General features: G+C 40.5%; 1 protein-coding gene across 8 annotated transcripts in view; it reads right to left on the minus strand.

Moving 5' to 3' along the window:
• The window catches only part of GRAMD1A (GRAM domain containing 1A), a 167,297-nt gene that overhangs the window by 19,235 nt on the left and 134,184 nt on the right, over window positions 1-13,878 (minus strand). For all 8 annotated transcript variants that reach the window (XM_083162050.1, XM_083162047.1, XM_083162049.1 and 5 more), the window contains 4 exons: window positions 3,153-3,308; window positions 2,862-2,980; window positions 2,220-2,356; window positions 514-617 (listed from right to left, as the gene is read on the minus strand). In XM_083162050.1, the coding sequence (XP_083018176.1) occupies window positions 514-617; window positions 2,220-2,356; window positions 2,862-2,980; window positions 3,153-3,308 (516 nt within the window). The remainder of the gene's footprint in view (window positions 1-513; window positions 618-2,219; window positions 2,357-2,861; window positions 2,981-3,152; window positions 3,309-13,878) is intronic.

The raw sequence follows: 13,878 nt of genomic DNA on the forward strand, positions 1-13,878 counted from the left end.
GGCCACTTCTGGGACGTCAGAAATTCCCTAAGCTGTCAGAGAGCACATAACAGCTGACGGCACAAGCCGCATGTAGACTAGGATGATGATGCCTTGGGGCATGTGTTAGCCGGTGGTGGGTGGCCGGGGAGCTCTGAAGGCTAACTTTCCAGTATGATAGGCAGATTTGACAGATTAAGAATGTTATTCTGGGCTCTGGGACAACTTGAGTAAGTCTACGGAGAGGCTCCTCCTGGCCCTGGCTCCACCGCCTGCCCCCTTCTTCTGTGCCCTTTGTGGTTTACTAAACTGTCCAAGTATACTGAAGATAACATTCATCCTCAAAAGTCTCTGTTTACACCCCTTCTAGAGAAACTTTTTGTCGCTGCAGTTCCTTTAAATGTTTTTTTTTTTTTTTTATCTCAATCAGTAACAATTTCCATTTTTTTTATTTAATAAATCAATAAGTAGCCTTGGAGAACTTCTAAATGGTCCAAAATAGTTTTGTTTTCTCATAGACCAAACTGAACGTACCCAACTGTCTAAAGTGCTCCTCCATCCCATTCCAGGAGTTCTTCTCAATGATGCTTCGTACCAGGCTCCACGGCTGTTTCCTGTAACAGATCTCGGAGGACACCCTACAAGGGAGCGAGCGAAGGACACAGAATTAGGGAGACAGATCCAAAATAGATCCCTTAAATCACACAGACAGAAAAACAATTAATTTTAACTATAATTTTTTCTCTTGTGACAAACAGCATAAGTGCGAAAGCAACCTATCTGTTTACTAGGAACCGCTTACATCACTGGGAGTGCAGCCTATCCAGTAACTAGGAGCCAGTGACATCATTGAGACTGCAGTCTATACACTCGCTGGGAACTAGTGACATCACTAAAAGTGCAGCCTATACTGTACACTCAGTAGGAACCAGTTACATAACTGACAGTGCAGCCTATATGCTCTCTAGGAAGCAGTAAAATCACTGAGAATGCAGTCTATACAGTTACTAGGAACTAGTTACCTCACTGAGAGCGCAGCCTACAGTATAAACTCTCTAGGAATAAGTGACATCACTGGAAATGCATCCTAATATATACACTTTCAAGGAATCAGTGACATCACTGAGAATGCAGCCAATCTGTTTACTAGGAACTGGTGACATCACTGAGAGTGCAAACTATCCAGTAACTAGGAGCCAATGACATCACTGAGACTGCAGCCTATACACACAGTAGGAACTAGTGACATACATGACAGTGCAGCCTATCCAGTAACTAGGAGCCAGTGACATCACTGAGAATGCAGCCAATCTGTTTACTAGGATCCGGTGACATCACTGAGAGTGCAGCCTATCCAGTAACTAGGAGCCAGTGACATCACTGAGACTGCAGCCTATACACACAGTAGGAACTAGTGACATACATGACAGTGCAGCCTATTCAGTAACTAGGAGCCAGTGACATCACTGAGACTGCAGCCTATACACACACACAGTAGGAACTAGTGACATACATGACAGTGCAGCCTATATGCTCTCTAGGAAGCCGTGACATCACTGAGAATGCAGTCTATACAGTTATTAGGAACCAGTGACATCACTGAGAACGCAGCCTACAATATAAACTAGGAACTAGTGAAATCACTGGGAATGCATCCTATACACTTTCGAGGAATCAGTGACATCACTGAGACGAGGCACAATGTATGACTGCATTCATGCGACATAAGCTGATAGGTTGAGTTCTCTGGAATATTTCAGCACAGACAAATTGCTGATTCCACAGTTAAGTCTAATTAATCGCTGCCTGATTTCCATATAATCTGGTTCTGCGCAGCGCTTACAGCTGCCTGCAGTCAGCGCTCCCCTTTGTGGTCCATCTGCCATGACTGATGGATGATGGGGTAATTACTAAGAAGCACCCTATTAGCAGGATAGTATCAGACCACCTGCAGGATGGCAGGCCACCTAGATGTCCCACAGGTGACCTGCATTGGGCTGCTTACGGAAGAACGATAGAACCACAGACTGTATCCAGCCAGTGGTTGCAGCACTAATACAGTAATGCAAAAGAGATATCTAATACTACTGTGTCTCTGTCACTATGTGGGGGCTATGCTGTCAGTCACACTGGCGGATGGCGCAGCAAGTGGGCACGGGAGATGAGTCATCCAGAGTAGGAGTGCTGAGTGGGCCCTGACTGAGCGGTGAAATGCGTGGGAGGCATGCGACAGCTGGTACCTGAGACGGGCCTTGTTCTTGGCCACGCTGGAGATGCAGTACCGGTGAGCAGTGTAAAAATAGTCCTGGTAGGGGATCCCTTGAGTGATGACTTGTGTATCTAGAACACACAGGGATCTCTTCATACTGTAGAGAGTCTGCGGGAGACACACGGGGAAAAGCGCATCACAAAACTGCGAAGGCACATACAGTATATTACGGGAAAACGGTCTACGTTATATTGAAGAGCGGGTTGTACAACGTAACCGGACGCCCATGACACCGCAATCGGGTAGGTGGAATTCTCAGCCGGAAACCCCAACTTTTTGGAATAGCTGAAACTTTTAATTATTGGAATAAAGGGGCTGATTCTCAGCTGCATGGCTTTAAGGGGTCTTCTTGCGACTAGCATCTCGCAACTGGCTGAATGCAGATTTTTTTTTTTAAAGCGGCAATGGTAAAACCATGCATTGTAAATGATTGCCGCTTTAAAAAAAGTCCACGTTCCGTTAGCGTCAAACAAATCCTGCAAACTAGGACACAATTATATAGGTCCCCACAGGTCTAAGGATAAATCACTAAGATGGAAATAATGGGGGTCTGTGCCAACATCACCATGCGTATCACAGCAGTATCATGGTTAGGTTGTGGTTTACAGCTCACCTGGGTTTCCACGGCGGGTGCGGATTTTGGTCCCAAGGGGTTATTGATGGGAATGGTGTAGTTGATAACCCTGGATTGTTTGCCGTTGCTGTCGGTTACCCAGGGGTTCACGATGACATCTGTGCGGAACATTAGAGAGATGCCATAAGGAAATGGAATGAAGACAGACAGACTGGAGCGGAGCGTACAGGGCTGGGGGTACTACAATAGGGGAGTAAGGTGCACCAAGAAAAAACAATGATACAAAATCAGGAACGCTCGTTACAGAAGGGAGAAAAGCTGATGTCTGACCCGTGAACTTTCTTTGCTCCATGAATTCGCTCATAAAGCGGGTGTCAGAGGTCAGCGCTTGCTGCAGACGCTCCGCCGCGACGTGGTACACGGCATTGATGTGCAGTCTGCCCGGCAGGTCGGTGGAGATGCCATCTTTACAGGGACTACTACCATCTGCAATGAGAGACAGACATAGATGTGCCACTGGCTATTTACTGTACAGTAGGATCATGCGGTTCAATATATATAGTAGTTGGCATATCCAATATTATATATTATAATATATTCCAGTGGGAGTTGTTTATTAAAATCATGTGGTAGTCTAGTCCACAGCTGACGGATTACTTGGTACGGGCAATATCTCCCGTTATTTTATGAATGCTTCAGTTGTCTGTTTTTTAAAGAATAAAAAGCGGTAATACACCATCAGGCGCCCCCTCGGCCTTTCTCTTGTTCCAGAATTTCTATTCTTGTGCCGTTGGGATCAGGCTCTGACATTGGGGAGCAGCTTTGGTGGACCAGTGTATATGTTCTGTGCTTGTGAGACGAGCCCAGCATAGACCCTTAAGGGACTGCAGGTGTCAGCGCACCCTTCCTAAACGAACTGCCTTATATACCTTATATATATATATATATATATATATATATATATATATATATATATATATATATATATATATATATATATATATATATTGTTACCCAATAGTGGTACAGCGCCCAGATAGATTCAATAGTCCACACGTTCCTTCAGATTCCCAATGATCAATAAAATGTTGAGTTTTCAATAATGTATTTTATTTCATTCTTCAAATAGCGGTATGACAACAATCCCAACGCGTTTCGTCTTACACAGACTTCATCAGGGGAATAGTTAGTAGTCTACAGATATAAACAGAGTTTCAATACATAAAAAATGGAACAGGTGGTTTATTCTCATATGACCAAATTTGTTAAAAATATATATAGCTTTAAAAGTTATGATAATAGAAGATAGAAAGATGGAAGTGTGGTGGTGAAGAAAAATAATTATTAAATAGTGAATTCTTGGTGAGATACATATATATATATATATACATACATACACATATATATATATAAATATACATATATATACATATATACACATGCAATACACATATATATGTTTTTTTTTTTAATTAATTTTTTTTTTTTTTTTTTTTTTTATTATTATTATTATTAATTACCTTTAGGTTGTATCAAAGGTCTTATGATCCTATAGAGCCCTTTTTCAGAGACAATCGTTCTTGGGACCTTACATGTGGAAATTAGACTATGTATTAGTGATGAATAAATATTATTAATGAGTTGGTTATAACCATATATAATGAACATTACTGACCTTATTGGTCTAGACTGAGAAGATGCTTAGTCCGTACTTTGAGAATGGCCCTAGAGCCGGTGATCCATTATCGATAGAAAAATATAAAAAATATATAAAAAATAAAATAAAAATGCAGTAACCTATATGAAAGGAAAAGGTACTGATTACTAATCCAAATAGGATTTTTGATTAATAGTGAAAGTGGGGTATCAATTACCTATCCTGCTGGTGTAGAGTGCCAAATTTTTTCTAATCGTTATCCTCAATGCTTCTTAATTAACCTAAAAAAGTGAATTTTGGCGTCATGCTCTCAGTATATGCGTGACTGTGTAAATCAAAAAATTAGGAGGAAACATACCATTGAAGTTCCTGCTATGGTGCCAATGATTTAGAGCTAAAAAAATGTCAAAAAGGTCACATGAGTATAAACTCAAATTGTATACACTAAATAGTTCCAATTAAATTTATACATAAATTTAAATAAACATAAAAATGCGTATGAACCCAAACTTTGTTACGTAAAATAACACAAGATTCTATTTCAGCGGAAATAATTAATCTTTAAAGGTACTATTCTGATTAAATAGCGCCTATAATTGAGTCCAAAATTCATTATTAAAATAAAATACCTTGTTAATATTCAATTCATTATGCTCCAAAAGAATACAAATTTTTTTTTAAAAATTATCCCCAATAAAAAACCTATTTACATAAAAGAAACATTTAGTTCAATGGTAAACATCCAAATTGTGAAAAACATACCTCCTGTGGGAACCTCCTTCTCCTATGGGATGAACAGTTAGAATGAATGAAGTGGTCTCCCAAACCACCTTTATAGCTAGAGGGAGATGATGTCATATCCTCCTCCTTCTAATTGGTGCCTATGTAAATTGCATCTATGGCTACTTAGAATGCTGTTGTAGATTAAGGAGGTTCTATTTATATACTCTCCGATGATGTGACAATTAAATTTTATATGGTATTATTTGTGAAAAAGGATGAAATGTTCCGTTTTTCCTGTGGCCGGAAGTTACCCATAAATCCCTGTTTCACTCTCAGATGTATCTAGGGGATTTTTCAGCCAAAAATAAGCTAATATTGGTCCTATCATTTTCTGGTAGAATAAAGGGTCCAGCTACAGATCTCCGATCTGTTCACCGGTCCCCCGTTAGGCTATTCCTGTCACCATATATCGGATACCGCCATCTTCCGGCTTGCGTTCCACGCAAGCCGGAAATGCGGTTCAAACGGCTGCCATTTTGGAGGGTGTCATTGGTAATTAGATTACCTTCTTTCTCGCTCGTGTGGAACGCAGGCGGGACCTGCGGTTCAAACGGCGGCCATTTTGAAAGGTGTAATATGTAACTTTGCTCATTTCCTGCTAGCTTGGAACGCAAGCCGGATCTGCGGTCCACCTAGCTTCCATCATTTAAACTAACGATTAATTCCCAATTACTATAATGCTTTTATGTGTTATATGCAGTTTATTGCTACCATCTTGGGTAATCTGAAATTTATACCTTGATTACAAATTATAGTGTGAATAAGCTCCTATTTTGGATGTTTGCACACTGATGCATACCATTGAACTTTACAACTCATAAAATTGTATACATGAATCTTTACAACATACAAACATGTATACATAGATCACTATTCTGTCTTCTTAAAATGAACTCTTTTTATAAGAATAAGGGTCTATGAAGAATAAGTTAATACAATATAACATATAGCCTCTTGGCTCTAGGGTTCAATATTTTCACTAAACAACCTATTGGAGTGAACATTCCTTTTACAAATTTCTAGTATAAGTGGATTTAAATAACCTCCAAAAAAAGGGAGGAATTGCGTTTTTACAGGAAGGCTGTCATCTCAATTGATTCGTTAAGTCCTCTTGGGACTAACGTATTTAGAGTAAATATCCAATAGGATTCACGTCTTGTTAGGGTCTGGTCCCTATCTCCTCCTCTAGGATCAATTTTGATATGCTCTAACACAATAAAGTTTAGATCTTTCGTGTCGGAATTGTGGTCTCTTTGAAAATGTCGTGGAACGCTGTGGTTTTGCACTTTATTCTTTATGTTGCGCAGATGTTCTTGTATCCGTAATTTTAGGCATCTTTTAGTTTTTCCCACGTATAATAAATTGCAGCTACATTTCAACATGTATATAACATATGTAGATTCGCAAGTGACTATATCATTGCATTGGGGAGTCTTTACAAAATTGTCCTTAAGCCAACCATACATCCTCCTATCAATAAACTTACAGCATATACAATGGTTACAGGGAAAGAGGCCTGAACGTTTCCCTAAAAACTGTTGGGAGGAAGTTATCATTTCTTTCTTTGTGTCAGCTTTTAATTTAAAAGCTGACACAAAGAAAGAAATGATAACTTCCTCCCAACAGTTTTTAGGGAAACGTTCAGGCCTCTTTCCCTGTAACCATTGTATATGCTGTAAGTTTATTGATAGGAGGATGTATGGTTGGCTTAAGGACAATTTTGTAAAGACTCCCCAATGCAATGATATAGTCACTTGCGAATCTACATATGTTATATACATGTTGAAATGTAGCTGCAATTTATTATACGTGGGAAAAACTAAAAGATGCCTAAAATTACGGATACAAGAACATCTGCGCAACATAAAGAATAAAGTGCAAAACCACAGCGTTCCACGACATTTTCAAAGAGACCACAATTCCGACACGAAAGATCTAAACTTTATTGTGTTAGAGCATATCAAAATTGATCCTAGAGGAGGAGATAGGGACCAGACCCTAACAAGACGTGAATCCTATTGGATATTTACTCTAAATACGTTAGTCCCAAGAGGACTTAACGAATCAATTGAGATGACAGCCTTCCTGTAAAAACGCAATTCCTCCCTTTTTTTGGAGGTTATTTAAATCCACTTATACTAGAAATTTGTAAAAGGAATGTTCACTCCAATAGGTTGTTTAGTGAAAATATTGAACCCTAGAGCCAAGAGGCTATATGTTATATTGTATTAACTTATTCTTCATAGACCCTTATTCTTATAAAAAGAGTTCATTTTAAGAAGACAGAATAGTGATCTATGTATACATGTTTGTATGTTGTAAAGATTCATGTATACAATTTTATGAGTTGTAAAGTTCAATGGTATGCATCAGTGTGCAAACATCCAAAATAGGAGCTTATTCACACTATAATTTGTAATCAAGGTATAAATTTCAGATTACCCAAGATGGTAGCAATAAACTGCATATAACACATAAAAGCATTATAGTAATTGGGAATTAATCGTTAGTTTAAATGATGGAAGCTAGGTGGACCGCAGATCCGGCTTGCGTTCCAAGCTAGCAGGAAATGAGCAAAGTTACATATTACACCTTTCAAAATGGCCGCCGTTTGAACCGCAGGTCCCGCCTGCGTTCCACACGAGCGAGAAAGAAGGTAATCTAATTACCAATGACACCCTCCAAAATGGCAGCCGTTTGAACCGCATTTCCGGCTTGCGTGGAACGCAAGCCGGAAGATGGCGGTATCCGATATATGGTGACAGGAATAGCCTAACGGGGGACCGGTGAACAGATCGGAGATCTGTAGCTGGACCCTTTATTCTACCAGAAAATGATAGGACCAATATTAGCTTATTTTTGGCTGAAAAATCCCGTAGATACATCTGAGAGTGAAACAGGGATTTATGGGTAACTTCCGGCCACAGGAAAAACGGAACATTTCATCCTTTTTCACAAATAATACCATATAAAATTTAATTGTCACATCATCGGAGAGTATATAAATAGAACCTCCTTAATCTACAACAGCATTCTAAGTAGCCATAGATGCAATTTACATAGGCACCAATTAGAAGGAGGAGGATATGACATCATCTCCCTCTAGCTATAAAGGTGGTTTGGGAGACCACTTCATTCATTCTAACTGTTCATCCCATAGGAGAAGGAGGTTCCCACAGGAGGTATGTTTTTCACAATTTGGATGTTTACCATTGAACTAAATGTTTCTTTTATGTAAATAGGTTTTTTATTGGGGATAATTTTTTTAAAAAAATTTGTATTCTTTTGGAGCATAATGAATTGAATATTAACAAGGTATTTTATTTTAATAATGAATTTTGGACTCAATTATAGGCGCTATTTAATCAGAATAGTACCTTTAAAGATTAATTATTTCCGCTGAAATAGAATCTTGTGTTATTTTACGTAACAAAGTTTGGGTTCATACGCATTTTTATGTTTATTTAAATTTATGTATAAATTTAATTGGAACTATTTAGTGTATACAATTTGAGTTTATACTCATGTGACCTTTTTGACATTTTTTTAGCTCTAAATCATTGGCACCATAGCAGGAACTTCAATGGTATGTTTCCTCCTAATTTTTTGATTTACACAGTCACGCATATACTGAGAGCATGACGCCAAAATTCACTTTTTTAGGTTAATTAAGAAGCATTGAGGATAACGATTAGAAAAAATTTGGCACTCTACACCAGCAGGATAGGTAATTGATACCCCACTTTCACTATTAATCAAAAATCCTATTTGGATTAGTAATCAGTACCTTTTCCTTTCATATAGGTTACTGCATTTTTATTTTATTTTTTATATATTTTTTATATTTTTCTATCGATAATGGATCACCGGCTCTAGGGCCATTCTCAAAGTACGGACTAAGCATCTTCTCAGTCTAGACCAATAAGGTCAGTAATGTTCATTATATATGGTTATAACCAACTCATTAATAATATTCATTCATCACTAATACATAGTCTAATTTCCACATGTAAGGTCCCAAGAACGATTGTCTCTGAAAAAGGGCTCTATAGGATCATAAGACCTTTGATACAACCTAAAGGTAATTAATAATAATAATAATTAAAAAAAAAAAAAAAAATAATTAAAAAAAAAACATATATATGTGTATTGCATGTGTATATATGTATATATATGTATATTTATATATATATATGTGTATGTATGTATATATATATATATATATATATATGTATCTCACCAAGAATTCACTATTTAATAATTATTTTTCTTCACCACCACACTTCCATCTTTCTATCTTTTATTATCATAACTTTTAAAGCTATATATATTTTTAACAAATTTGGTCATATGAGAATAAACCACCTGTTCCATTTTTTATGTATTGAAACTCTGTTTATATCTGTAGACTACTAACTATTCCCCTGATGAAGTCTGTGTAAGACGAAACGCGTTGGGATTGTTGTCATACCGCTATTTGAAGAATGAAATAAAATACATTATTGAAAACTCAACATTTTATTGATCATTGGGAATCTGAAGGAACGTGTGGACTATTGAATCTATCTGGGCGCTGTACCACTATTGGGTAACAATCTGTGGGTATTGTTTCTAAGCCCTCTGGAAACCTTGTGGTGAAGCAGCCCTAAATAAATTTATTGTAAATTTATTGTAAAATTTATTGCACATAATTGTGTTAATTGTATACAGTTACATCTGGGAAACACGACATATAAGCGCGCAGGAAGTATTGGGAAATATATATATATATATATACATATATATATCACAGTCAGGATGTCGGCAGTGTGGTTTTGCACACAGGTTTAATCTAGCCCCAAAATTGGGTATCGACGGCCTTGCTGTCAACATTCACCATGTCGACATTCTGATGTTAACATGCCGACAGTTATTTTCCAATAGAAGTTATTGTCCCCCCCTGGACAGTACGGACGGTGTATTGGTTACATTACTGCCTCACAGCGCTGAGGTCATGGGTTCTATCCCCACCATGTGTTATATATACGGGGCAGTACGGATGGTGTAATGGTTACATTACTGCCTCACAGCACTGAGGTCATGGGTTCTATCCCCACCATGTGTTATATATATGGGACAGTACGGATGGTGTAATGGTTACATTACTGCCTTACAGCGCTGAGGTCATGGGTTCTATCCCCACTATATGTTATATATACAGGGCAGTACGGATGGTGTAATGGTTACATTACTGCCTCACAGCACTGAGGTCATGGGTTCTATCCCCACTATATGTTATATATACAGGGCAGTACGGATGGTGTAATGGTTAGTATTACTGCCTCACAGCACTGAGGTCATGGGTTCTATCCCCACCATGTGTTATATATACGGGGCAGTACGGATGGTGTAATGGTTACATTACTGCCTCACAGCACTGAGGTCATGGGTTCTATCCCCACTATATGTTATATATACAGGGCAGTACGGATGGTGTAATGGTTAGTATTACTGCCTCACAGCACTGAGGTCATGGGTTCTATCCCCACCATGTGTTATATATACGGGGCAGTACGGATGGTGTAATGGTTACATTACTGCCTCACAGTGCGGAGGGCATGGGTTCTATCCCCACCATGTGTTATATATACGGGGCAGTACGGACGGTGTAATGGTTACATTACTGCCTCACAGCACTGAGGTCATGGGTTCTATTCCCACCATGTGTTATATATACTGGGCAGTACGGACGGTGTAATGGTTACATTACTGCCTCACAGCACTGAGGTCATGGGTTCTATCCCCACCATGTGTTATATATACGGGGCAGTACGGATGGTGTAATGGTTACATTACTGCCTCACAGTGCGGAGGGCATGGGTTCTATCCCCACCATGTGTTATATATACGGGGCAGTACGGACGGTGTAATGGTTACATTACTGCCTCACAGCACTGAGGTCATGGGTTCTATTCCCACCATGTGTTATATATACTGGGCAGTACGGACGGTGTAATGGTTACATTACTGCCTCACAGCACTGAGGTCATGGGTTCTATCCCCAACATGTGTTATATATACAGGGCAGTACGGACGGTGTAATGGTTACATTACTGCCTCACAGCACTGAGGTCATGGGTTCTATCCCCACCATGTGTTATATATACGGGGCAGTACGGACGGTGTAATGGTTACATTACTGCCTCACAGCGCTGAGGTCATGGGTTCTATCCCCACCATGTGTTATATATACGGGGCAGTACGGACGGTGTAATGGTTACATTACTGCCTCACAGCGCTGAGGTCATGGGTTCTATCCCCACTATATGTTATATATACAGGGCAGTACGGATGGTGTAATGGTTAGTATTACTGCCTCACAGCACTGAGGTCATGGGTTCTATCCCCACCATGTGTTATATATACGGGGCAGTACGGACGGTGTAATGGTTAGCATTACTGCCTCACAGCGCTGAGGTCATGGGTTCTATCCCCACTATATGTTATATATACAGGGCAGTACGGATGGTGTAATGGTTAGTATTACTGCCTGCCGGCGCTGAGGTCATGGGTTCTATCCCCACTATATGTTATATATACAGGGCAGTACGGATGGTGTAATGGTTAACATTACTGCCTCACAGCGCTGAGGTCATGGGTTCTATCCCCACTATGTTATATATACGGGGCAGTACGGACGGTGTAGTGGTTAGCATTACTGCCTCACAGCACTGAGGTCATGGGTTCTATCCCCACCATGTGTTATATATACGGGGCAGTACGGACGGTGTAATGGTTAGCATTACTGCCTCACAGCGCTGAGGTCATGGGTTCTATCCCCACTATATGTTATATATACAGGGCAGTACGGATGGTGTAATGGTTAGCATTACTGCCTCACAGCGCTGAGGTCATGGGTTCTATCCCCACCATGTGTTATATATACAGGGCAGTACGGATGGTGTACTGGTTACATTACTGCCTCACAGCACTGAGGTCATGGGTTCTATCCCCACTATATGTTATATATACGGGGCAGTACGGACGGTGTAGTGGTTAGCATTACTGCCTCACAGCACTGAGGCCATGGGTTCTATCCCCACTATATGTTATATATACGGGGCAGTACGGACGGTGTAGTGGTTAGCATTACTGCCTCACAGAACTGAGGTCATGGGTTCTATCCCCACCATGTGTTATATATACGGGCAGTACGGACGGTGTAGTGGTTAGCATTACTGCCTCACAGCGCTGAGGTCATGGGTTCTATCCCCACCATGTGTTATATATACGGGGCAGTACGGATGGTGTAATGGTTAGCATTACTGCCTCACAGCACTGAGGTCATGGGTTCGATTCCCACCATGTGTTATATATATACGGGGCAGTACGGATGGTGTAATGGTTACATTACTGCCTCACAGCACTGAGGTCATGGGTTCTATCCCCACCATGTGTTATATATACGGGGCAGTACGGACGGTGTAATGGTTAGCATTACTGCCTCACAGCACCGAGGTCATGGGTTCTATCCCCACCATGTGCTATATATACGGGGCAGTACGGACGGTGTAATGGTTAGCATTACTGCCTCACAGCACTGAGTTCTATCCCCACCATGTGTTATATATACAGGGCAGTACGGGCGGTGTAATGGTTAGCATTACTGCCTCACAGCACTGAGGTCATGGGTTCGATTCCCACCATGGCCCTAACTGTGCGGAGTTTGTATATTCTCCCCGTGCTTACGTGGGTTTCCTCTTGGTACTCCAGTTTCCTCCCCCAATCCAAAAATATACTGGTAGGTTAATTAGCCCCCAACAAATTCACCCTAGAGTGTGTGTACATGTGGTAGGGAATATAGATTGTAAGCTCCACTGGGGCAGGGACTGATGTGAATAGTCAAATCTTCTCTGTACAGCGCTGCGGAATATGTATGCGCCACATAAGAAACTGATAGATAAATAAATAACAAATACTGCAGAAATCACCGCAGCTGACAGATTTCAGCTTATACAACATTTTATTACAATACGTCACCAGGAGCACAAAGCAGTGGAGGCTGTTAGTTAATTATCAGGGTACCGCTAATTAGATCTGTACAGTGTGCCGGGAATCTGCCACGGTCTCATGTCTGGGTACGCTGTCTGCTCACTGTGACAGCAATCAGGAAGTGCAGCTAAATCTATGGGCAGACAGGAAAGAGGCGCACTGCGGCCTCCCCAGCCGGCCTCGTTATCCAGCGACAGATGTTGTCCATGATACTATAACTACAAGCCGTGAGATGAATCAGACTGATGCAATGCAGGACTGCACCATTATCCTATTACCCCTGCACATCACCTGCACCAGTCAACGCGCGCTGTACTGTGCCGCCATAAAATATTAATGGCAGTAAAGCAAACAGTCGTCAGACGTAGATGAGCAGGGGGCTGATTAAGCACAAAGCTACTGTATAGAAGAGTCCGAATTTTTTATTATAGGGTAGTTAGGCGGATTTTTGTTAGTTATTTAATGATTGGTTGGGCACCAGCCCAGTAGGTGAAAGTGGTCCTTGTAAGGCGGCACCTATGCTTTTGAAGGGCGGTGGGTGTGTCCTACCCATGCAAGGGGGCAATGGGAGCTTCTTCGAGGGAG

This window comes from Crinia signifera, chromosome 19 (genome assembly GCF_055691185.1).
Source record: "Crinia signifera chromosome 19, ASM5569118v1, whole genome shotgun sequence".
NCBI lineage: Eukaryota > Metazoa > Chordata > Amphibia > Anura > Myobatrachidae > Crinia > Crinia signifera.